The 26,388-nt window shown below is 45.7% G+C and overlaps 1 protein-coding gene across 1 annotated transcript in view; it reads right to left on the reverse strand.

Moving 5' to 3' along the window:
- The window catches only part of LOC139391626 (CUB and Sushi multiple domains 2), a 772,990-nt gene that overhangs the window by 129,804 nt on the left and 616,798 nt on the right, over positions 1–26,388 (reverse strand). The window contains exons 44-47 of the mRNA XM_071139005.1: positions 25,803–25,980; positions 13,829–13,974; positions 10,962–11,042; positions 10,029–10,142 (exon numbers count right to left, since the gene is read on the reverse strand). Of these exons, the coding sequence (XP_070995106.1) occupies positions 10,029–10,142; positions 10,962–11,042; positions 13,829–13,974; positions 25,803–25,980 (519 nt within the window). The remainder of the gene's footprint in view (positions 1–10,028; positions 10,143–10,961; positions 11,043–13,828; positions 13,975–25,802; positions 25,981–26,388) is intronic.

Below are 26,388 nucleotides of genomic sequence, written 5' to 3' on the forward strand. Positions count from 1 at the left end.
GACAGAGAGAGAGAGAGAGAGACAGAGATAGACAGAGAGAGAGATAGAGACAGAGAGAGAGACAGAGAGAGAGAGACAGAGAGAGAGAGACAGAGAGAGAGAGAGAGACAGAGAGAGAGACAGAGAGAGAGAGACAGAGAGAGACAGAGAGAGACAGAGAGAGAGATAGAGACAGAGAGAGAGACAGAGAGAGAGACAGAGAGAGAGAGACAGAGAGAGAGAGAGACAGAGAGAGAGAGAGACAGAGAGAGAGACAGACAGAGAGAGAGACAGAGAGAGAGAGAGACACAGAGAGAGAGAGAGAGAGAGACAGAGAGAGAGAGAGAGAGACAGAGAGAAGGAGAGAGTTCGGGGTTTAGACTCTTACGGGTTAACCCTAGCAAGGCTGCCGGCCCAGACCAGTGTCCTCAAAGCATATTCAATCTCTCCCTATGCCTGTCTGTTGTCCCCAATTATTTGAAGATATACATCATTGTTCCTGTTCCCAAAGAAAGTTAAGGTAACTGAACTAAATGACTATCATTAAAACACTTGCTGTTAGGAAACTATCAAATTATAATAATTTTGTTTTTAGGTCTGTGCCGGCCCAGTTTTCACCCTAGACCCACTTCAGTTTGCATACCGCCTTCACACTGAACACTGCCTTATCACACCTGGACAAGAGAAATACCTTTCTAAGAATGCTCATCACTAAGCTCAGGGCCCTGGGTCTGAGTTCTGGACTTCCTGACGGGCCGCCCCCAGGTGGTGAAGGTGGGCAACAACGCCTCTGCTACGCTGATCCTCAACACGGGGGCCCCACAAGAGTGCCTGCCCAGCCCTCTCCTGTACTCCCTGTTCACCCATGACCCACACATCTCCAACTCAATCATCAAGTTTGGTGATGACACAACAGTGATTACCAACAATGACGAGACGGCCTACAGGGAGAAAGAGAAAGTGAGGGCCCTGGCGGCGTTGTGCCAAGAAAATTACCTCAACATAAACAAAACAAAGGAGCTGATCGTGGACTTCAAGGAGAAGGAAGAGAGCCCGCCCCCAATCACAGCGACAGGACCGCAGGTGAATAGCTTCAAGTTCCTTGATGTGCCACTGACAACCTGAAATGGGCCATTCACACAGACAGTGTGGTGAGGCTGAAGACATTTGGCTTTGGCCCCTAAGACCCTCACCAACTTCTACAGATGCACCATTGACAGCTTCCTGTCAGGCTGTATTACCTCCTGGTACAGCAATTGCCCCATATTCAACCGCAGGGCTCTCCAGTGGGTGGTACGGTCAGCTGTTCACCCAACTACCATCTAGAAGGCGGAGACAGCTGGGACTGAGAGACTGGAAAAACATCTTTCATCCCCAGGCCATCAGACTGTTCCACTAGCAGTGGTGTAATGTACTGACTGAGAGTAAAACATATTTCATCCCCAGGCCATCAGACTGTTCCACAGTCACCACTAGCAGTGGTGTAATGTACTGACTGAGAGAAAAACATCTTTCATCCCCAGGCCATCAGACTGTTCCAGTGGTGTAAAGTACTGACTGAGAGAAAAACATCTTTCATCCCCAGGCCATCAGACTGTTCCACAGCAGTGGTGTAAAGTACTGACTGAGAGTAAAACATCTTTCATCCCCAGGCCATCAGACTGTTCCACTAGCAGTGGTGTAATGTACTGACTGAGAGAAAAACATCTTTCATCCCCAGGCCATCAGACTGTTCCACTAGCAGTGGTGTAATGTACTGACTGAGAGTAAAACATCTTTCATCCCCAGGCCATCAGACTGTTCCACTAGCAGTGGTGTAATGTACTGACTGAGAGAAAAACATCTTTCATCCCCAGGCCATCAGACTGTTCAACAGCATTGGTGTAAAGTACTGACTGAGAGTAAAACATCTTTCATCCCCAGGCCATCAGACTGTTCCACTAGCAGTGGTGTAAAGTACTGACTGAGAGTAAAACCTCTTTCATCCCCAGGCCATCAGACTGTTCCACTAGCAGTGGTGTAAAGTACTGACTGAGAGTAAAACATCTTTCATCCCCAGGCCATCAGACTGTTCCACAGCGGTGGTGTAAAGTACTGACTGAGAGAAAAACATCTTTCATCCCCAGGCCATCAGACTGTTCCACTAGCAGTGATGTAAAGTACTGACTGAGAGTAAAACATCTTTCATCCCCAGGCCATCAGACTGTTCCACAGCGGTGGTGTAAAGTACTGACTGAGAGAAAAACATCTTTCATCCCCAGGCCATCAGACTGTTCCACTAGCAGTGATGTAAAGTACTGACTGAGAGTAAAACATCTTTCATCCCCAGGCCATCAGACTGTTCCACAGCATTGGTGTAAAGTACTGACTGAGAGAAAAACATCTTTCATCCCCAGGCCATCAGACTGTTCCACAGCAGTGGTGTAAAGTACTGACTGAGAGAAAAACATCGTTCATCCCCAGGCCATCAGACTGTTCCACTAGCAGTGGTGTAAAGTACTGACTGAGAGTAAAACATCTTTCATCCCCAGGCCATCAGACTGTTCCACTAGCAGTGGTGTAAAGTACTGACTGAGAGTAAAACATCTTTCATCCCCAGGCCATCAGACTGTTCCACTAGCAGTGGTGGAAAGTACTGACTGAGAGTAAAACATCTTTCATCCCCAGGCCATCAGACTGTTCCACTAGCAGTGGTGTAAAGTACTGACTGAGAGTAAAACATCTTTCATCCCCAGGCCATCAGACTGTTCCACAGCGGTGGTGTAAAGTACTGACTGAGAGAAAAACATCTTTCATCCCCAGGCCATCAGACTGTTCCACAGCATTGGTGTAAAGTACTGACTGAGAGTAAAACATCTTTCATCCCCAGGCCATCAGACTGTTCCACTAGCAGTGGTGTAATGTACTGACTGAGAGTAAAACATCTTTCATCCCCAGGCCATCAGACTGTTCCACTAGCAGTGGTGTAATGTACTGACTGAGAGTAAAACATCTTTCATCCCCAGGCCATCAGACTGTTCCACTAGCAGTGGTGTAATGTACTGACTGAGAGTAAAACATCTTTCATCCCCAGGCCATCAGACTGTTCCACAGCATTGGTGTAAAGTACTTAAGTAAAAATACTTTAAAGTACTATATAAGTCATTTTTTTTGGGGGGGGGGGGGCGGTATCCTGCACTGATCCTTAGAGGCTGCTGGCCTATATACATAGTCATGGAACACTGGTCGCTTTAATAAATATTCTTCGGGATCGGTGTCCTATCCACGGGACGGTTGAGCTAACTAGGCTAATGTGGCTTTAGCATGCGGTTGAAAGTAACAAGAAAAATTCCCAGGACATAGACATATCTGATATTGGCAGAAAGCTTCAATTCTTGTTAAACTGCACGGTCCAGTTTAGAGTAGCTATTACAGTGAAATACTACCATGCTATTGTTTGAGGAGAAAGCACAAATTTGAACATAAAGTTATTAATAAACAAATTAGACACATTTGGGCAGTCTTGATACATCATTTTGAAACAGAAATGCAATGGTTCATTGGATCGGTCTAAAACGTTGCACAGTCACTGCTGCCACCTAGTGGCCAAAATCTAAATTGCACCTGGGCTGGAATAATACATGATGGCTTTTCTCTTGCAGTTCATAGATGCAAAATAACAGTTGTTTTTTTCTTTGTATTATCTTTTACCAGATCTATTGTGTCATATTCTACTACACTCCTTTCACATTTCCACAAACTTCAAAGTGTTTCCTTTCAAATGGTACCAAGAATATGCATATCCTCGCTTCAGGGCCTGAGCTAAAGGCAGTTAGATTTGGGTATGTTATTTTAGGTGAAAATTTGGAAAAAAAAGGGGCGGATCCTTAAAGAAAAACGTGCAAACAATATTTGAATATTTGCAACCGATTTGGTCTTATTTCAATTGAAATAGTGTTTTTTTTTACATTGGATAAAAGAGACTCAGGGCTAGAAATATGATATATCATGCAGTACAGTTGAGGAAAAGTCATTCTGCTTTGAAAGTCAATAAACTTGTAAACCTTTGAGAAAATGGTGTGGTAGAAACAGTCTGTAGGATTTCATGGCGGAGGTTCGATTCTACGGTGTCCGGAAGCTACTTCGGCTGCATCTAAACCTTCATCATTTTTTGCACGAGAACTGGAACCTGGAGTCCCTTTTCGACCATTCACGGATTATCGGAGGGAATTAAAGCCCAGGAGCTGCCCATGGACCTCCTCCTCCGGAGCCCATGCAAGTGGGCAGCTCTAGATTGTCTCCTGAGGAACGTTTACACAGACTGGGACTTTTGGTTCCAACCGAGGTCTGGAGTCTGCTGCCTCCACAATCACCCGACCTCAACCAAGTTGAGATGGTTTGGGAGGAGTTGGACCACAGACAGAAAGGAAAAGCAGCCAACAACTCTTTCAAGACTGTTGGAAAAGCATTCCAGGTGAAGCTGGTTGAGAGACTGGCATAGAGAGTGCAACACTTTCATCAAGGCAAAAGGTGGTTACTTTGAATAATCTGAGAGAGAGAGAGAGAGAGAGAGAGAGAGAGAGAGAGAGAGAGAGAGAGAGAGAGAGAGAGAAGAGAGAGAGAGAGAGAGACAGAGACAGAGAGAGGGAGAGAGAGCAGGAGAGAGAGAGAGAAGAACCAGTTGGAACTTCACTACAGAATTAGAACAGTGATTCCACCATCGTGTGTAATCTGCCCACGCAGATCACATCTAGGAACCAGACACGTGGGATGGGGTGAGTGTGTGCGCGCGCCTCCTCAGTGTGTCCGTGTGCATGTACGTGCGTGTGTCCATGTGTGTGTGTGTGGTGCAGTTGTCAAGGATAAAAGCAGTGATTTGATAGTTGCAGCTGCAGCTTGGATATCCCCTGCATTTCAATGAGCTCCTCACTGCCCTCCAACTCCCTGGGAGAATCTCAATTGCGAATCCTCGCCTCCTCTCTCCTCACCTCTTTCTCAAAACCCATTGGATGAGAAAGCCAGAGGTCCCTCCCCTCTGACCTCGTCCAATGGGGTTTGAAAAAAAAAAAGAATCTCTCTTTCTCTTTCTTAGACAGATTCTCCTCCTCCCCCTAGCCTTGATCCTTGTGCTCATTTGGCAGTCTCTTTCTTTCCTCTCCAGCGTTCTAAACTCTCTCTCTCTCTCTCTCTCTGTCTCTCTCTCTCTCTCTATCTGTCTCTGTCTCTCTCTCTCTCTCTGTGTTTCCTCAACCTCTAGGGCCTCTTTGCTCCTCTGATTCTTATTCTTATTGAAAAATCTCTTTCTGCTATCAAGTACTCGCATTCTCTCATACTTCTCTCTCTTCTCTCCCTCCTATCCTCTCTATCCCGCACTCCTCTCAATTTCAATGTATATTTAAGGGGCTTTATAGGCATGGGAAACATATGTTAGCATTGCCCAAAAAAGTGAAATAGATAACAAAGTGAAAATAAACAATAAAACAGTAAACATTACACTCACAGACAAAATAATAAAGACATTTAAAATGTAAAAAATGTCATATTATGTGCAAATAGTTAATGTACAAATGGGAAAATAAATAAGCATAAATATGGGTTGTATTTACAATGGTGTTTGTTCTCCACTGGTTGCCATTTTCTCGTGAAAAACTCGGGAGTTTATCAAAATTGGGATTGTATTCTAATTCTTTTGTGGATCTGTGTAATCTGAGGGAAATATGTGTCTCTAATATGGTCATACATTGGGCAGGAGGTTAGGAAGTGCAGCTCAGTTTCCATCTCATTTTGTGGGCAGTGAGCACATAGCCTGTCATCTCTTGAGAGCCATGTCTGCCTACGGCGGCCTTTCTCAATAGCAAGGCTATGCTCACTGAGTCTGTACATAGTCAAAGCTTCCTATCTCTCCGGCCCGCCGTCTCTAACCCGCCTCCCCACCTCTCTCTCTCTCTCTCTCTCTCTGTCTCTCTCTCTCTCTCTCTCTCTCTCTGTCTCTGTCTCTGTCTCTATCTCTCTGTCTCTCTCTCTCTCTCTCTCTCTCTCTCTCCCTCTCCCCACCTCTCTCACTCTCTTTCCCTCCCCCCCCCTCTCTCTCTCTCCCCTTCCCTCCTCCCCACCTCTCTCTCTCTTTCCCTCTCCCACACCTCTCTCTCTCTCCTTCCTTCTCCCCCACCTCTCTCTCTGAGTGACAGGTTGTGGACTGTGTCAACTGGAACTGTTGGCCCTGGGTATAAAGGTTCCCTTCACCACAGGGGAAACTATTAGCAGGCCAGATGAATGACAACATGAAGGGTGAGGAGGCACAAGCCTTTTGAATGACAACATGAAGGGTGAGGAGGCACAAACCTTTTGAATGACAACATGAAGGGTGAGGAGGCACAATCCTTTTGAATGACAACATGAAGGGTGAGGAGGCACAAGCCTTTTGAATGACAACATGAAGGGTGAGGAGGCACAAGCCTTTTGCCGCACAGTCTTTCTGCTCCCTCTCTCTGTTTCTGTTCCACTCTCTCTGTTTCTGTCCCACTCTCTCTGTTTCTGTCCCACTCTCTCTGTCCCACTCTCTCTGTTTCTGTCCCACTCTCTCTGTCCCACTCTCTCTGTTTCTGTCCCACTCTCTCTGTTTCTGTCTCACTCTCTCTGTTTCTGTCCCACTCTCTCTGTTTCTGTCTCACTCTCTCTGTTTCTGTCTCACTCTCTCTGTTTCTGTCTCACTCTCTCTGTTTCTGTCTCACTCTCTCTGTTTCTGTCCCACTCTCTCTGTTTCTGTCTCACTCTCTCTGTTTCTGTCTCACTCTCTCTGTTTCTGTCCCACTCTCTCTGTTTCTGTCTCACTCTCTCTGTTTCTGTCTCACTCTCTCTGTTTCTGTCCCACTCTCTCTGTTTCTGTCTCACTCTCTCTGTTTCTGTCCCACTCTCTCTGTCCCACTCTCTCTGTTTCTGTCCCACTCTCTCTATTTCTGTCCCACTCTCTCTGTTTCTGTCCCACTCTCTCTGTTTCTGTCCCACTCTCTCTTTTTTTCTGTCTCACTCTCTCTGTTTCTGTCCCACTCTCTCTGTTTCTGTCTCACTCTCTCTGTTTCTGTCCCACTCTCTCTGTCCCACTCTCTCTGTTTCTGTCCCACTCTCTCTATTTCTGTCCCACTCTCTCTGTTTCTGTCCCACTCTCTCTGTTTCTGTCCCACTCTCTCTGTTTCTGTCCCACTCTCTCTGTCCCACTCTCTCTGTTTCTGTCCCACTCTCTCTGTTTCTGTCCCACTCTCTCTGTCCCACTCTCTCTGTTTCTGTCCCACTCTCTCTGTTTCTGTCTCACTCTCTCTGTTTCTGTCCCACTCTCTCTGTTTCTGTCCCACTCTCTCTGTGTCTGTCTTACTCTCTCTGTTTCTGTCCCACTCTCTCTGTTTCTGTCTCACTCTCTCTGTTTCTGTCTCACTCTCTCTGTCCCACTCTCTCTGTTTCTGTCCCACTCTCTCTCCCTCTCTCGTTATCTCACCATCCGTTCTCTTATTCCTATTCCCCACATCCTGAGTGCATTTGCATTTTCTCCAGATTAACATGAATTTAATGAATGATACGTTGCCCGTGTTTCATGAGGTTTTTATAACAGTTGAAATCCTACTGGTGACGCGAGGGGAGGGAGAAAAGAAGAGATACAGTCCGGAAAGTATTTATAAAAGGAAACATGACTTTTACATAAGTATTCAGACCCTTTATTCAGAACTTTGTTGAAGTACCTTTGGCAGAGATTATGGCCTCCAGTCTTCCTGGGTATGACGCTACAAGTTTGGTACAATCTGTATTAGGGGAGTTTCTCCCATTCTACTCTGCAGATCCTCTCAAGCTCTGTCAGATTGGATAGGGAGCGTCGCTGCACAGCTATTTTCAGGTCTCTCCAGAGATGTTCGGTCCGGTTCAAGTCCGGGATCTGGTTGGACCACTCAAGAATATTCAGAGACTTGTCCTGAAGCCACTCTTGCATTGTCTTGGCTGTGTGCTTAGGGTCGTTGTCCTGTTGGAAGGTGAACCTTCGCCCCAGTCAGATCCTGAGCAGGTTTTCATCAATAATCTCACTGTACTTTGCTCTGTTCATGTTTCCCTCAATCCTGACTAGTCTCCCAGTCCCTAACGCTGAAAAAAATCCCCAGTGCATAATGCTGCCACCACCATGCTTCACCGTAGGGATGGTGCCACCACCATGCTTCACCGTAGGGATGGTGCCACCACCATGCTTCACCGTAGGGATGGTGCCACCACCATGCTTCACCGTAGGGATGGTGCCACCACCATGCTTCACCGTAGGGATGGTGCCAGGTTTCCTCCAGACGTGATGCTTGGCATTCAGGCCAAAGAGTTCAATCTTGGTTTAATCAGACCAGAGAATCTTGTTTCTCATGGCTTGAGAACCCTGTAGGTGCTGTCAAGCTCTAGGAAGAGTATTGGTGGTTCCAAACTTCTTCCATTTAAGAATGATGGAGGCCACTGTGTTCTTGGGGACCTTCGATGCTGAAGAAATGTTTAGGTACCCTTCCCCTGATCTGAGCCTCGACCAAATCCTGTCTCGGAGCTCTACGGACAATTCCTTCGGCCTCATGGTTTGGTTTTTGCTCTACCATGTACTGTCAACTGTGTGACCTTATATAGACAGATGTGAGCCTTTCCAAATCATGTCCAATCAAAATAATTTACCACAGGTGGAGTCCAATCAAATTGTAGAAACATCTCAATGATGATAAATGGGAAACAGGGTGCACCTGAGCTCAATTTACAGCCTCATAGCAAAGGATCTGAATACTTATGTAAATTAGGTAGTTATATTTTCAACTTTTTATAAATGTGCCAACTTTTTAAATGTGCCAACGTGGAAAAAGTCAAGAGGTCTGAGTACTTTCCAAATGCACTGTATATAGTGTGTGTGCGTGAGAGAGAGAGAGAGAGAGAGAGATCAGTGTCTGCCGAGAGACGGAGAGAGAGAATAGTGTCTGTCATTGAGCCACCGAGTGGGTCCCTGAGGAAGCATTCTCCCCATTATCACACCTTAGTATTGTAGGAACAAGGCTATCATCGGGTCCTTGGGGAGGTTGACTTTACGGCGTGTATGACAACTCAACAGTCTCCTCCACTCTCGTGGGACACAACAGCACAGCACACACAGAGAGAGAGAGAGAGAGAGAGAAATGTTTACTGTTCATTTTTATTGTGTATTTCACTTGTGTATATTAGCTACTCCACTTGCTTGGCAATGTTAACATTTGTTTCCCATGTCAATAAAGCCCCTTTAAAAGAGAGAGAGAGAGAGACAGCATGTGTTATGAGAGAGAGAGAGAGAGAGAGAGAGAGAGAGAGAGAGAGCACACGTGTGTGTGTGTGTGTGAGAGAGAGAGAGAGAGAGAGAGAGAGAGAGAGGGAGAGAGAGAGAGAGAGAGAGCACATGTGTGTGTGAGAGAGAGAGAGAGAGAGAGAGAGAGAGAGAGCACATGTGTGTGTGTGTGTGTGAGAGAGAGAGAGAGAGAGAGAGAGAGAGAGAGAGGTAGAGAGAGCGTTGTAAGGTTTTTATGAGACAGCTTAAGACGGGGTCAGGTGTGATGGATTGGTCCTCTTTGATCCACCTGCACAGTGAGATCTTCCATCCGAATGTTCCATGTACATCAATTAAATATTTATTTGCAGTTAAAATGCAGGGCACATGGGTACCAATGGGAAACAAATATATATTATGTCAGGAATTATTACCCATGTTAATGAACTCTGACGTGTATGTGTCATCTTGAGAAAAAAATATGCAGCGATGTAATAACGCCTTGGAGTGAAGGGGCTGATCTGCTGATCTAGGATCAGGTCACTCCTGTCCATGTAATCTTGTTAATTGATCTAGAATCAGGTCACCCCTGTCCAGGTAATCTTGTTAATTGATCTAGAATCAGGTCACCCCTGTCCAGGTAATCTTGTTAATTGATCTAGAATCAGGTCACTCCTGTCCAGGTAATCTTGTTAATTGATCTAGAATCAGGTCACTCCTGTCCAGGTAATCTTGTTAATTGATCTTGTTAAAGGCAGATCAGGAAAAGTCCTCTTACCTTCACAGGAGGGTGGAGGTCCCTGAAACTCCAGGTGAGTCCCCAGATGACAGGTCAGAATGTTGTTCCCACTCAACTGGTACCCTGGCAGACACCTGTAACGCACTATGTCACCTGGAGAAGGGAGGGAGGGAGGGAGAAGGGGAGGGAGGAGGGAGGGGGATGGATGGGGGGGGGGGCGATAGAGAGAGTAAGTACTGTGCATTTTTCTTCATTATTTCATCCACACAAACTGAAAAGGAGAAACATCCCAAATCCATAATGTGAGATCATCTTGTCTCTCTCTCAAAATCTACATAGGGCTCTGGTCTAAAGTAGTGTACTATATAGGGAATATGGTTCCATAGGACTCGGGTCTAAAGTAGTGCACTATATATAGGGAATAGGGTTCAATAGGGCTCTGGTCTAAAGTAGTGTACTATATTGGGAATAGGGTGCCATAGGACTCTGGTCTAAAGTAGTGCACTATATAGGGAATAGGGTGCTATAGGGCTCTGGTCTAAAGTAGTGTACTATATAAGGAATAGGGTGCTATGGGGCTCTGGTCGAAAGTAGTGCACTATATATAGGGAATAGGGTGCCATAGGACTCTGGTCTAAAGTAGTGCACTATATAGGGAATAGGGTGCTATAGGGCTCTGGTCTAAAGTAGTGTACTATATAGGGATTAAAGTTTAATTTGGGATGCAACCCAAATGTGATCTATCATTTCAAATGCAACAATCTCCTCTTGCTCTGTTTGGGTCATCGTTATTAATTTCCTGTTCACCCATGGCCCTCTGGGTACTGTAGTTTGGCAGTGAATCAGCCATGGCTCAATTGAATGTGTAGTCCTTGCTATGGAGGAGCCGTTTCTCCTCAACGCTGTGTGTGTGTGTGTGTGTGTGTGTGTGTGTGTGTGTGTGTGTGTGTGTGTGTATGCATGTTGACTTACCAATTTTAAATTCCTTGCTGGCCATTAAGATGTCAGCATTGGGTATAATAGGGGGAGGCAGGCAGAACTGGAGTGTGTATGCTAGAGAGAGAGAGAGAAAGAACAAACACTATTGTAAATACAACCCATATTTATGATAATTTAAATTCCCTTTGGGACTTAATTATAACACTTACTATGACATTTGAAACGTCTTAATTTTTTGGGGAAATGTTTACTGTACATTTTTCATGTATTTTATCCTGACCAACTTGCCCTCGCAATAAATCTCTGTTGTTTTCAATCAAGATCTCAGCGATCCCTCCAAATACTGCCTCATTGCCTGCATCCGCTATGGGTCCGCGGTCAAACGACCACCCCTCATCACTGTCAAATGCTCCCTAAAACACATCAGCGAGCAGGCCTTACTAAACGACCTGGCCCGGGTATCCTGGAAGGATATTGACCTCATCCGGTCAGTAGAGGATGCCTGGTCGCTCTTTAAAAGTAATTTCCTCACCATCTTAAATATGCATTCCCCTTTCAAAAAATGTAGAACTAAGAACAGATATAGCCCTTGGATCACTCCAGACTTGACTGCCCTTGACCAGCACAAAAACATCCTGTGACGGACTGCAATAGCATCGAATAGTCCCCGCGATATGCAACTTTTCAGGGAAGTCAGGAACCAAAACACACAGTCAGTCAGGAAAGCAAAGGCTAGCTTTTTCAAACTTTTTTGTAAAGTCCATGGAGAATAAGAGCACCTCCTCCAAGCTGCCAACTGCACTGAGGCTAGGTAACACTCTCACCACCGATAAATCCACGATAATTGAGTATATCAATAAGCATTTCACTACGGCTTTCCTCCTGGCTACCCCAACCCCGGCCAACAGCTCTGCACCCCCCGCAGCATCTTGCCCAAGCCTCCCCAGCTTCCCCTTCAGCCAAATCCAGATAGCAGATGTTCTGAAAGAGTTGCAAAACCTGGACCCCTACAAATCAGCTGGGCTAGACAGTCTGGACCCTCTCTTTCTAAAATGATCCGCAACCCCTATTACCAGTCTGTTCAATCTCTCTTTCGTATCGTCCGAGACCCCTAAAGATTGTAAAGCTGCTGCGGTCATCCCCCTCTTCAAAGGGGGTGACACTCTAGACCCAAACTGCTACAGACCAATATTCATCCTGCCCTGCCTTTCTAAAGTCTTCAAAAGCCAAATTAATAAACAGATCACTGACCATTTTGAATCCCAATGTACCTTCTCCGCTGTGCAATCTGGTTTCCGAGCTGGTCATGGGTGCACCTTAGCCATGCACAAGGTCCTAAACAATATCATAACCGCCATCGATAAAAGACAATACTGTGCAGCCGTCTTCATCAACCTGGCCAAGGCTTTCGACTCTGTCAATACCCGTATTCTTATCGTCAGACTCGACAGCCTTGGTTTCTCAAATGACTGCTTCACCTGGTTCACCAACTACTTCTCAGACAGAGGTCTGTGTGTCAAATTGGAGGGCCTGTTGTCCGGACCTCTGGCAGTCTCTATGGGGGTACCACAGGGTTAAATTCTCGGGCCGACTCTTTTCTCTGTATATATCAACGATGACGCTCTTGCTGATGGTGAGTCTCTGATCCACCTCTATGCAGACGACACCATTCTGTATACATCTGGCCCTTCTTTGTTAAATGAACCTCCAAACGAGCTTCAATGCCATACAACACTCCTTCCGTGGCCTCCAACTGCTCTTATACGCTAGTAAAACCAAATGCATGCTTTTCAACCTGTTCACTGCTCGCACCTGCCCTCTCGACTTGCATCACTACTCTGGGCGGTTCTGACTTAGAATATGTACCTAGGTGTCTGGCTAGACTGTAAACTCTCCTTCCAGATTCACATTAAGCATCTCCAATCCTAAAATTAAATCTAGAATCGGCTTCCTATTTCACAATAAAGCCTCCTTCACTCATGCTGCCAAACATACCCTCGTAAAACTGACTATCCTACCAATCCTTGACTTTGGCAATGTCATTGACAAAATAGGCTCCAACACTCTACTCAGCAAACTAGATGCAGTCTATCACAGTGCCATCCGTTTTGTCACCAAAGCCCCATATACTACCCACCACTGCAACCTGTATGCTCTAGTTGACTGGTCCTCGCTACATATTCGTCTCCAAATCCACTGGCTCCAGTTCATCTATAAGTCGATGCTAGGTAAAACTTATCTCAGCTCACTGGTCACGATAACAACACCCACCCGTAGCACGCTCTCCAGCAATCCAACACCCCCTTTGGCCGCCTTTCCTTCCATTTCTCTGCTGCCAATGACTGGAACAAATTGCAAAAATCGCTGAAGCTGGAGACTTATATTTCCCTCACTACCTACCTCATAGTCCATCTGTAAAAAGCCCACCCAATCTACCTACCTCATCCCCATACTGTTTTTATTTATTTACTTTTCAGCTCTTTTGCACACCAGTATTTGTACATCATCATCTGCTCATTTATCTCTCCAGTGTTAATCTGCTAAATTGTAATTGTTCGCTCCCATGGTCTATTTACTGCCTTATCTCCTCACGCCATTTGCACACAATGTATATAGACTTTCTTTTTTTCTACTGTATTATTGACTGTATGTTTGTTTACTCCATGTGTAACTCTGTGTTGTTGTTTGTGTCGAACTGCTTTGCTTTATCTTGGCCAGGTCACAGTTGCAAATGAGAACTTGTTCTCAACTAGCCTACCTGGTTAAATAAAGGTGAAATAAAAAAAATAAAGAATAATCTACTTCACTTGTTTTGGCAATGTTAACAAATGCCAATAAAGCCCTTCAATTAAAATTGAAATGAGTGACAGAGGCTGAGAGAGAGATGATACTCTACATACCTTGATAGTTGATTCGGAACAGTCCACCTTTCTCAGTGTTGCTACGGAAACGAACTAGGATCTGATTGGACGTGCTGCTTGCGGGTTCGTTGGGCTCACCATCCGTAAACACACCTAGCTTCCTGGCTGTCTCCTGGGGGCCGTCCCTGAGGGGTGAGGGGTCAGAGTTTAAAGGGGCTCCGTGGTGGCGTGGCAGCCCAATATATCAGATTCCTCGTCAGCCATTCAGCTCTAAAACCAACTGTCTTTAGCTGTCAGTGTGTGTGTGTGTGTGTGTGTTTGTGTGTGTGTGTCCATCCAAGATTACACCAGGCGAAAGAGAGCTAATTCACAATGTTAGTCACAAATAGTGCACTACTACCCTATGGGCCCTGGTCTAAAGTAGTGCACCATGTAGGGAAGTAGGGGGCCATTTTGGGACGCATTACAGTGCTATAGCCAAGCAAGTCTACTGCCGTCACAAACCCAATCGGTCGCTGAGCGGCAGACGCTGGCACAGTAACTGGTTGGGATGTAACGGTTGGTCCACCGGTTTGGTTTCAAGTCTACCGCCGTCACAAACCCAATCGGTCGCTGAGCGGCAGACGCTGGCACAGTAACTGGTTGGGATGTAACGGTTGGTCCACCGGTTTGGTTTCAAGTCTACCGCCGTCACAAACCCAATCGGTCGCTGAGCGGCAGACACTGGCACAGTAACTGGTTGGGATGTAACGGTTGGTCCACCGGTTTGGTTTCAAGTCTACCGCCGTCACAAACCCAATCGGTCGCTGAGCGGCAGACGCTGGCACAGTAACTGGTTGAGATGTGACTGTTGGTCCACCGGTTTGGTTTCTTTTGAGAACCTGGGCAAGAAAAATTTATGATTTTTCACCTAATTGTAACACTGCTATAAAGAGCACGTGTTCAACTGCATTAAAAACACATGTTTCAGAATCAAAGTAAAATAAAAAATACTATTCTCAGTGCCTTATAAAGTAGAGGAGACCATAACAGAGTTGACAATCACATCTTAAGTCAGTAACATGGTAACATGGGTACATGGTAACAGGGTAACATGGTAACAGGGTAACAGGGTAACATGGTAACATGGCAGCAGGGTAACATGGTAGCATGGTAACATGGTAACATGGTAACAGGGTAACAGGGTAACATGGTAGCGGGGTAACAGGGTAACATGGTAGCAGGGTAACATGGTAACATGGTAACAGGGTAACATGGTGACAGGGTAACATGGTAACATGGTAGCAGGGTAACATGGTAGCAGGGTAACAGGGTAACATGGTAACATGGTAGCAGGGTAACAGGGTACATGGTAGCAGGGTAACAGGGTAACATGGTAGCAGGGTAACAGGGTAACATGGTAAAATGGAAGCAGGGTAACAGGGTAACATTGTAACATGGTAACAGGGTGACATGGTAACATGGTAACATGGTAGCAGGGTAACAGGGTAACATGGTAACATGGTAGCTGGGTAACATGGTTACATGGTTGCAGGGTAACAGGGTAACCGGGTAACAGGGTAACATGGTAACAGGGTAACATGGTAACATGATATCAGAGTAACATGGTAGCAGGGTAACATGGTAACATGGTAGCAGGGTAACATGGTAACATGGTAGCAGGGTAACATGGTAACAGGGTAGCAGGGTAACATGGTAACATGGTAACATGGTAGCAGGGTAACAGGGTAACATGGTAACATGGTAGCAGGGTAACAGGGTAACATGGTAACATGGTAGCAGGGTAACAGGGTAACATGGTAGCAGGGTAACATGGTAACAGGGTAACAGGGTAACATGGGAACATGGAAGCAGGGTAACAGGGTAACATGGTAACATGGTTACAGGGTGACATGGTAACATTGTAGCAGGGTAACAGGGTAACATGGTAACATGGTAGCAGAGTAACATGGTAACATGGTAACATGGTAGCAGGGTAACAGGGTAACATGGTAAAATGGTAGCAGGGTAACATGGTTACATGGTTGCAGGGTAACAGGGTAACAGGGTAACATGGTAACAGGGTAACATGGTAACATGGTAGCAGAGTAACATGGTAGCAGGGTAACAGGGCAACATGGTAGCAGGGTAACATGGTAGCAGGGTAACAGGGTAACATGGTGACATGGTAGCAGGGTAACATGGTAACATGGTAGCAGGGTAACATGGTAACAGGGTAACAGGGTAACATGGTAACATGGTAGCGGGGTAACAGGGTAACATGGTAACAGGGTAACATGGTAACATGATATCAGAGTAACATGGTAGCAGGGTAACATGGTAACATGGTAGCAGGGTAACATGGTAACATGGTAGCAGGGTAACATGGTAACATGTTAGCAGGGTAACAGGGTAACATGTTAACATGGTAGCAGGGTAACAGGGTAACATGGTAACATGGTAGCAGGGTAACAGGGTAACATGGTAACATGGTAGCAGGGTAACAGGGTAACATGGTAGCAGGGTAACAGGGTAACATGGTAACAGGGTAACATGGTAACATGGAAGCAGGGTAACAGGGTAACATGGTAACATGGTAACAGGGTGACATGGTAACATTGTAGCAGGGTAACAGGGTAACATGGTAACATGGTAGCAGAGTAACATGGTAACATGGTAACATGGTAGCAGGGTAACAGGGTAACATGGTAAAATGGTAGCAGGGTAACATGGTTACATGGTTGCAGGGTAACAGGGTAACAGGGTAACATGGTAACAGGGTAACATGGTAACATGGTAGCAGGGTAACAGGGCAACATGGTAGCAGGGTAACATGGTAGCAGGGTAACAGGGTAACATGGTGACATGGTAGCAGGGTAACATGGTAACATGGTAGCAGGGTAACATGGTAACAGGGTAACAGGGTAACATGGTAACATGGTAGCGGGGTAACAGGGTGACATGGTAGCAGGGCAACATGGTAACATGGTAGCAGGGTAACATGGTTACATGGTTGCAGGGTAACAGGGTAACAGGGTAACAGGGTAACATGGTAACAGGGTAACATGGTAACATGATATCAGAGTAACATGGTAGCAGGGTAACATGGTAACATGGTAGCAGGGTAACATGGTAACATGGTAGCAGAGTAACATGGTAACAGGGTAACATGGTAACATGGTAGCAGGGTAACAGGGTAACATGGTAACATGGTAACATGGTAGCAGGGTAACAGGGTACATGGTAACATGGTAGCAGGGTAAAAGGGTAACATGGTAGCAGGGTAACATGGTAAAATGGAAGCAGGGTAACAGGGTAACATGGTAACAGGGTAACAGGGTAACATGGTAACAGGGTAACAGGGTAACATGGTAACATGGTAGCAGGGTAACATGGTAACATGGTAGCAGGGTAACATGGTAACATGGTAGCAGGGTAACATGGTAACAGGGTAACATGGTAACATGGTAGCAGGGTAACAGGGTAACATGGTAGCAGGGTAACAGGGTAACATGGTAACATGGTAGCAGGGTAACAGGGTAACATGGTAACATGGTAGCAGGGTAACAGGGTAACATTGTAACATGGTAGCAGGGTAACAGGGTAACATGGTAACATGGTAGCAGGGTAACAGGGTAACATGGTAGCAGGGTAACAGGGTAACATGGTAACATGGTAGCAGAGTAACATGGTAACATGGTAACATGGTAGCAGGGTAACAGGGTAACATGGTAACATGGTAGCAGGGTAACATGGTTACATGGTTGCAGGGTAACAGGGTAACAGGGTAACATGGTAACAGGGTAACATGGTAACATGATATCAGAGTAACATGGTAGCAGGGTAACATGGTAACATGGTAGCAGGGTAACATGGTAACATGGTAGCAGGGTAACATGGTAACAGGGTAACATGGTAACATGGTAGCAGGGTACCATGGTAACATGGTAACATGGTAGCAGGGTAACAGGGTAACATGGTAACATGGTAGCAGGGTAACAGGGTAACATGGTAACATGGTAGCAGGGTAACAGGGTAACATGGTAACAGGGTAACAGGGTAACATGGTAACATGGAAGCAGGGTAAAAGGGTAACATGGTAACATGGTAACAGGGTGACATGGTAACATTGTGGCAGGGTACCATGGTAACATGGTAACATGGTAGCAGGGTAACAGGGTAACATGGTAACATGGTAGCAGGGTAACAGGGTAACATGGTAACATGGTAGCAGGGTAACAGGGTAACATGGTAACAGGGTAACAGGGTAACATGGTAACATGGAAGCAGGGTAAAAGGGTAACATGGTAACATGGTAACAGGGTAACATGGTAACATGGTAGCAGAGTAACATGGTAACATGGTAACATGGTAGCAGGGTAACAGGGTAACATGGTAAAATGGTAGCAGGGTAACATGGTTACATGGTTGCAGGGTAACAGGGTAACAGGGTAACATGGTAACAGGGTAACATGGTAACATGGTAGCAGAGTAACATGGTAGCAGGGTAACAGTGTAAAATGGTAGCAGGGTAACATGGTAGCAGGGTAACAGGGTAACATGGTGACATGGTAACAGGGTAACATGGTAACATGGTAGCAGGGTAACATGGTAACATGGTAACAGGGTAACATGGTAACAGGGTAACATGGTAGCAGGGTAACATGGTAACATGGTAACATTGTAACATGGTAAGTCAGTAACAGGGTAACATGGTAACAGGGTAACAGGGTAACAGGGTAACAGGGTAACATGGTAACATGGTGGCAGGGTAACAGGGTAAGATGGTAGTAGGGTAACAGGGTAACATGGTAACATGGTAACGTGGTAACATGGTAGCAGGGTAACGTGGTAGCAGGGTAACATGGTAGCAGGGTAACAGATTAACAGGGTGACATGGTAGCAGGGTAACATGGTAGCAGGGTAACATGGTAGCATGGTAACATGGTAGCAGGGTAACAGGGTAACATGGTAACATGGTAGCAGGGTAACATGGTAGCAGGGTAACATGGTAGCAGGGTAACATGGTAACATGGTAGCAGGGTAACATGGTAACATGGTAGCAGGGTAACATGGTAGCAGGGTAACATGGTAACATGGTAACATGGTAACATGGTAGCAGGGTAACATGGTAACAGGGTAACATGGTAACAGGATAACAGGGTAACATGGTAACAGGGTAACATGGTAACAGGGTAACAGTATAACATGGTAGCAGGGTAAAAGGGATGTGATGCTCGACCCGCTCCGTTTTTCCACCACAAAACACTAGATTTGTTTTGAATTGAGTGTTTATTTATTTAAATATAACAGTTTCACCATGTTGAAACAAGAGTCTGGGCACTTAAAAGGGTTGTCCTCCAATGAGGGACAAACGTCAATGAAGGATTCATAATGAATATTATAATACAGCATCTTCTTCAGACTTTGTCAAAGCAACAATGATGTTTGGCTTAAGTTGTCCTCATAATACACCTGTGTGCTCCGGGTCAAACTGGCCTTGACTAAACCCCCAATGAGCACATGTGTGACAGTATGCATGTGCACAGCCTTTGCAGATATATTTCTTACACCTGCAGCACACAGTATGTGTTTTAGAGTCCTTCTTTGGTGGGCAGATCTGACACCTCTTCCTCTTACTTGCTGGGGCAGTGGCTAGGGCAGTGGCTGGGGCAGTGGCTAGGGCAGTGGCTAAGGCAGTGGCTGGGGCAGTGGCTGGGGCAGTGGCTAGGGCAGTGTCTGGGGCAGTGGCTAGGGCAGTGGCTAGGGCAGTGGCTGGGGCAGTGGCAAGTGGCTCTTCAGGTTGATTATGAGATCTAGCCCTCTGAACAGCTTTCACAACGGCTGCAGATGCGTCTGTGCGGGGGAGACGCTCCCTTCTTTCAATGAATGGAGTTACAGGCTAACCTTTCCCAGCTGCTCCAGGAACACCCTCCTCTTGTTGTGCTTACGAGGCATCCAGCTAGAGCTGGTCTCTCTCCATATCACAAAGGCATTGTAGGAGGAAACATCAATGATGTTGTGGAAGATGACCAGGGGCCAGCGGACAGTCACCTTCTGCTGCTGTACGTTCCAATCACCTTATCTAGGTTGTCCACATCTCCTTTGTTGCAGTTGTAGTCTAGGAACATGGCTGGCTTCCTGTCCTGGCGATGGCTAATTTCAGCCTCTGTGTGCAGTGTGCTCAGAAGTAACACATTCTTGTTTTTCTTTGGGAGGTAGGAAACTAGAGTGGTGGTGAAGGCAAACCTTGATGAGAAGACGTCTCGTTCGAAATTTGCCAACCATGCAAATGTTCATCTTCAGGACCTGCCGTCCAAGTTCATAAGAAGTGAAGAAACTGTCACGTGACCTCAAGTCCCTCTGTCACATCAAGCACAACCCGCATCCCCTGGTTCTTCTCTGGGCCTCCATTGGTCAGCTTCCCAGTGTAGACTTGCATCTTCCAAGCGTAGCTGGATTTGGCGTCACAGACCACCCATGACTTGATCACCTATTTTCCTGGCTTACTGGGCATATACTGCTGGAAAGGACAACGACCTTTTGGCAAGAAGAGATTAGCATCATCGGTAATTACTAGTATCGGTCACAGAAGTCAGTGGTGAAAATCACTTTTATTATATATATATATAATCAGTGGCTCATCCACTGTCACGTCAGGCCCTGGGTTGTAGAAGTAGAGCAGCCGCTATACCACCACTTGTCCCAGATATCTCTTATGGCTGCCAGTTTGTCTGTCGCACGTCTTGCAGGTCTTGACTCACGGTCATCAAATCGCAGCAGTCTTGAGTAAGTGTGAAAGAGTTTAAGTGGCATGGTGGCACGGAAAATCGCCCTTCCACTCTCGACATACCATAGATTAGCTGCAGCCTTGCCTCGGGACCTGTATACACCTGCTGAGATTAGCAGCCATATATAGGCATGCAGGACAGTCTTCATCCCTTTCCAGCTGTCTCCATATTTTCGAAAACCCCTCCAGATTTGTCATGTCCAGGATGATTTTTTTCTATTGCCGGTGTGATGAACAGGTAGAATGTTGAGGCATACGTTGTGGGTCCTGGGGTGACCTTATGTTCTGCCATCCTTCCCTGGTAGTGATATGAGGACCATTTGATTTTGCCGTTTTTGACAGGAAAGTCTCGCCTTCAGCTTGAGGGATTTCTTCTTCTGAAGATGACGTGTCATGCTCTGGGATGTATTCCTCCACATCTTTATCTTCTGACACATCCTCCACTTCCTCTTCAGAATCAGACATGTGAAAAAAATCTGTTCTAGAACCTGTTCAGCAGTGAAACGCACAATCATGGCTTCAGCACCTTGGACAAGACCACATGTCTGGACATGTCCGGATACGTACCCATGACAATATTAGTATCTGTTGTTTTTTCGTGTTTCGATACGTGAATAAAGGCAACATTTCACTTTTGTAATATTAAGGGTCAGTCTAGGACAAGTCATCAAATTTCAAGTTGCATAATATCATGGAGGTGATTGTTTTCACTGCTGTGGTGTCGGGTCAAAATGACCCGAGGACAGCGGGAGGGTTATTAAGTGGGATGAAATATTTCTAGAAGTCACAGAGGGGACATGGAGGGAAGTCACAGAGGGGACATGGAGGGAAGTCACAGAGGGGACATGGAGGGAAGTCACAGAGGGGACATGGAGGGACACTGGCAACTTCACGCAGGTTAAATCCTATCCCTACCCTGCATTCTGAATACACGAGAGAGAGAGAGAGAGAGAGAGAGAGAGAGAGAGTGAGAGAGAAAGAGCGAGAGAGAGCGTGAGAGAGAGAGAGCGAGAGAGAGAGAGAGAGAGAGAAAGAGAGCGAGAGAGAGAAAGAGCGAGAGAGAGAGAAAGAGAGAGAGCACGAGAGAGAGAGCGAGAGAGAGAGAGAGAGAGAGAGAGAAAAGGGCATCTAGTATCTTGTCCAGTTGTGTCTGGAGAGAGAAAGAGCGAGAGAGAGAGAGAGAGAGAGAGAGAGAGAGAGAGAGAGAGAAGAAAGAAAGAGTGAGAGAGAAAGAGCGAGAGAGAGAGAGAGAGAGAGAGAGAGTGAGAGAGAGCGAGAAAGAGCGAGAGAGAAAGAGCGAGAGAGAGAAAGAGAGCGAGAGAGAGAAAGAGAGCGAGAGAAAGAGCGAGAGAGAGAAAGAGAGAGAGCACGAGAGAGAGAGCGAGAGAGAGAGAGAGAGAGAGAGAGAAAAGGGCATCTAGTATCTTGTCCAGTTGTGTCTGGAGAGAGAAAGAGCGAGAGAGAGAGAGAGAGAGAGAGAGAGAGAGAGAGAGAGAGAGAGAGAGAGAGAAAGAAAGAAAGAAAGAAAGAGTGAGAGAGAAAGAGCGAGAGAGAGAGAGAGAGAGAGAGAGTGAGAGAGAGCGAGAAAGAGCGAGAGAGAAAGAGCGAGAGAGAGAAAGAGAGCGAGAGAGAGAAAGAGCGAGAGAGAGAGAAAGAGAGAGAGCACGAGAGAGAGAGAGAGAGAGAGAGAGAAAAGGGCATCTAGTATCTTGTCCAGTTGTGTCTGACAAACGCAAGGTTCTATGGACAAAGACATGATCCACTTTCCTTACATATCCTTTGAGAAAGGCAGGATATATTGTGTAGGCCTTGATCCAATTCAAGAGACAGACTCACAAGTAGCACATTTTCACAATAACACAATTTAGCACAAGGGCAACAACAACGTCAACAATAAACAAATGAACGGTATGTTATGTAACTTGTTTATACCTCAAAGACAACAAACTCAAGCTGCCCTCCAAGGTTAAACCAGGAGCATTCAGTCTCAGTAGGCAGCATCCCAAAGTCCACCCTATTCCCTAGTGCACTACTGTTGATCAGACCATATCAAATCAAATCAAATGTTATTGGTCACATGCACAGATGTTATTGCAATTGCAGCTAAATTATTTTGCTTCAAGTTCCGACAGTGCAGTAATATCTAACATGCAATCTAACAAATTCACAACAACAACCTAATACACACAAGTGTAAAGGGGTGGAATAAGAATATGTACATATAAATATATGGATGGATTGATGGAAGATGCAGTAGATGGTATAGAATACAGTATATATATATATATATATATATATACAGTGCCTTGCGAAAGTATTCGGCCCCCTTGAACTTTGCAACCTTTTGCCACATTTCAGGCTTCAAACATAAAGATATAAAACTGTATTTTTTTGTGAAGAATCAACAACAAGTGGGACACAATCATGAAGTGGAACGACATTTATTGGATATTTTAAACTTTTTTAACAAATCAAAAACGGAAAAATTGGGCGTGCAAAATTATTCAGCCCCCTTAAGTTAATACTTTGTAGCGTGTATTACGCGCTGTTGCACCTTCTTCACCACGCTGTCTATGTGGCTGGTCCATTTCAGATTGTCCATGATGTGTACGCCGAGGAACTTAAAACTTTCCACCTTCTCCACTACTGTCCCGTTGATGTGGGGGGGTGCTCCCTCTGCTGTTTCCTGAAGTCCACGATCAACTCCTTCGTTTTTTGGACGTTGAGTGAGAGCCCTCACCTCCTCCCTGTAAGCCGTCTCGTTGTTGTTGGTAATCAAGCCTACCACTGTAGTGTCGTCTGCAAACTTGATGATTGAGTTGGAGGAGTTTATGGCCACACAGTCATTGGTGAACAGGGAGTACAGGAGAGGGCTCAGAACGCACCCTTGTGGGGCCCCTGTATTGAGGATCAGCGGGGTGGAGATGTTGTTTCCTACCTTCACCACCTGGGGGCGTCCTGTCAGAAAGTCCAGGACCCAGTTGCACAGGGCGGGGTCGAGACCCAGGGTCTCGAGCTTGATGACGAGTTTGGAAGGTACTCTGGTGTTAAATGGTGAGCTGTAGTCAATGAACAGCATTCTTACATAGGTATTCCTCTTGTCCAGATGGGATAGGGCAGTGTGCAGTGTGATGGCAATTGTGTCTCTGTGGACCTATTGGGGCGGTAAGCAGATTGGGTCTAGAGTATCACCTACGGTGGAGGTGATATGATCCTTCACTAGTCTCTCAAAGAATTTAATGATGACAGAAGTGAGTGCTACGGGGCGATAGTCATTAAGTTTAGTTATCTTAACTTTCTTGGGAACAGGAACAATGGTGGCCCTCTTGAAGCATGTGGGCACAGCAGACTGGGATAAGGATTGATTGAATATGTCCGTAAACACACCAGCCAGCTGGTCTGCACGTGCTCTGAGCACACGGCTGGGGATGCCGTCTGGGCCGGCAGCCTTGCGAGGGTTAACACGTTTAAACGTTTTACTCACGTTGGCCAAGGAGAAGGAGAGCCCACAGGCTTTGGTAGGAGGCCTCTTTGTCCTCAAAGCGAGCAAAGAAGTTGTTAAATTTGTCTGGGAGCAAGAAGTTGATGTCCGCGACGGGGCTGGTTTTCTTTTTGTATTCTGTGATTGACTGTAGACCCTGCCACATATGTCACATGTTTGACCCATTGAATTGCAACTCACTTTGTCTCTATACTGACGCTTTGCTTGTTTGATTGCCTTTGCAGAGGGAATAGCTACACTGTTTGTATTCGGTCATGTTCCCAGTCGCCTTGCCATGATTAAAAGTGGTTGTTCGCGCTTTTGGTTTTGCGCAAATGCTGTCATCAATCCATGGTTTCTGGTTAGGAAAGGTTTTCATAGTCACAGTGGGTACAACATCACCAATGCACTTGCTTATAAACTTGCTAATAAACTCGCTCACCGAGTCAGCGTATATCTCAATCTTGTTTTCTGAGGTTGCCCAGAAGATTGGTCAGGCTAGTGTTGGATAGACCTGAGCATGGGCGTCTCCTGTTTCGGTTTTTGTCTATAGGCTGGGATCAACAAAATGGAGTCAGATTGGTCAAAGGGAGAGGGGGAGGGCTTTGTATGCATCGCGAAAGTTGTTCTCAGATTAGCTTTGTTTAAAATCCCCAGCTACAATAAATTCAGCCTCAGGATATATGGTTTCCAGTGAAGTCCAGTTCTTTCAGGTCCGTCGAGGTATCTGCTTGGGGGGTGATATACACGGCTGTGACTATAGCCTAAAATAATTATTTTGGTAGATAATTCCGTCTGCATTTGATTGTAAGGAATTCTAGGTCAGGTGAACAAAAGGACTTGTATGTTGTTACGATTCCACCATGAGTTGTTAATCCTAAGGCATACGCCCTTCTTCTTACAAGAGAGATGTTGGTTTCTGTCGGCGCGACGTGTGAAGAACGTACCGACTCTGACAACAGTGAGCCATGTTTCCGTGAAACATAAAATGTTACAATCTCTGATGTCTCTCCGGAAATCAACTCGTGCCCTAATTTCATCCACCTTGTTGTCTAGAGATTGGACATTGGCGAGCAATATGCTCGGGTGTGCTCGTCTTCTGAGTCTGACAAGTAGGCCGCTCCGTCTGCCCCTCCTGCAGCCTCTCCGTTGTTTTGGGTCTGGGATGAGATCACATGTCCAGAGTTCCGAACAAAGGATCCGCTTCTGGAAAGCCGCATTCCGTATTCCTGGTCGTAATGTTGGTAAATGTTATATCCAGTAGTTCTTTTCGGCTGTACACTTGAGATTTTCCTGGCTAACAATATAAGAAATAATACATGAAAAAAAAAATGACTGAATAGTTTCTTAAGGACCTGAAACGAGGCGACCATCTCTGTCGGCGTAATTATGTATGGACCCTGGTAAAAGTAGTGCACTATATAGGGATATATTTTATATATATATATATATATATATATATATATATATATATATATATATATAAGGAATAGGGTGCCATAGGGCTCTGGTATAAAGTAGTGCACTACATAGCGAATAGGGTGCCATTTGAGAGCCATTTGAGAGATAGCCATAGATGTACAGAACATTTCTTAAATATTATATTATCTTTATGAATCTGGATGCACAGTTATGCCCACAGATTATCTGTGTGCTTCTGTTGTATGTCTGACTGTTTCCTAATGACTTCTGACCTTTCTTGGTTAAATAAAGGTTAATATATATATATATATATATATATATATATATATATAAATACTCACCAGACAGTGATGAAGTCATGTGGCCCATGGACCTGCAGTAGGGTAAAGTTGAGTCTGACACCCAGGCCTGTTGCTACGGTGATCAGCCAGGTACAGTCAGCAGAGCTGGGGTACTCCTCCGGATAACCAGGAGAGAAGATAGTTCCGTTGTCTGACTTGATGTTACCCCCACAAGGCACTGGGGAGATGGGGAAGAGAGAGGTGGGATGATAGGGGTGGAGAGAGAGAGAGAGAAAGAGAGAGAGAGAGAGACCGAGAGAGAGAGAGAGAGAGAGTGAGTGAGACAGAGAGAGAGAGACAGAGAGAGATACAGAGAGAGAGACAGAGAGAGAGAGAGAGAGAGAGAGACAGAGAGAGAGAGACAGAGAGAAGGAGAGAGACATAGAGAGACAGAGAGAGACAGAGAGAGACAGAGAGAGAGACAAAGAGAGACAGAGAGAGAGAGAGAGAGAGAGAGGAGGATAGAGAACAGATATTAAACACAACAGACCCAAGAATAAAACCAGAGGAATCTCCCTCTCTCTTTCTCTGAGGTGCTGAAACGGTTGTCAGAGCAGAAGATTACCCAGAAAGCCTGTTAGCGAGC

The sequence above is a fragment of the Oncorhynchus clarkii genome, chromosome 32 (genome assembly GCF_045791955.1).
Source record: "Oncorhynchus clarkii lewisi isolate Uvic-CL-2024 chromosome 32, UVic_Ocla_1.0, whole genome shotgun sequence".
Lineage (NCBI taxonomy): Eukaryota > Metazoa > Chordata > Actinopteri > Salmoniformes > Salmonidae > Oncorhynchus > Oncorhynchus clarkii.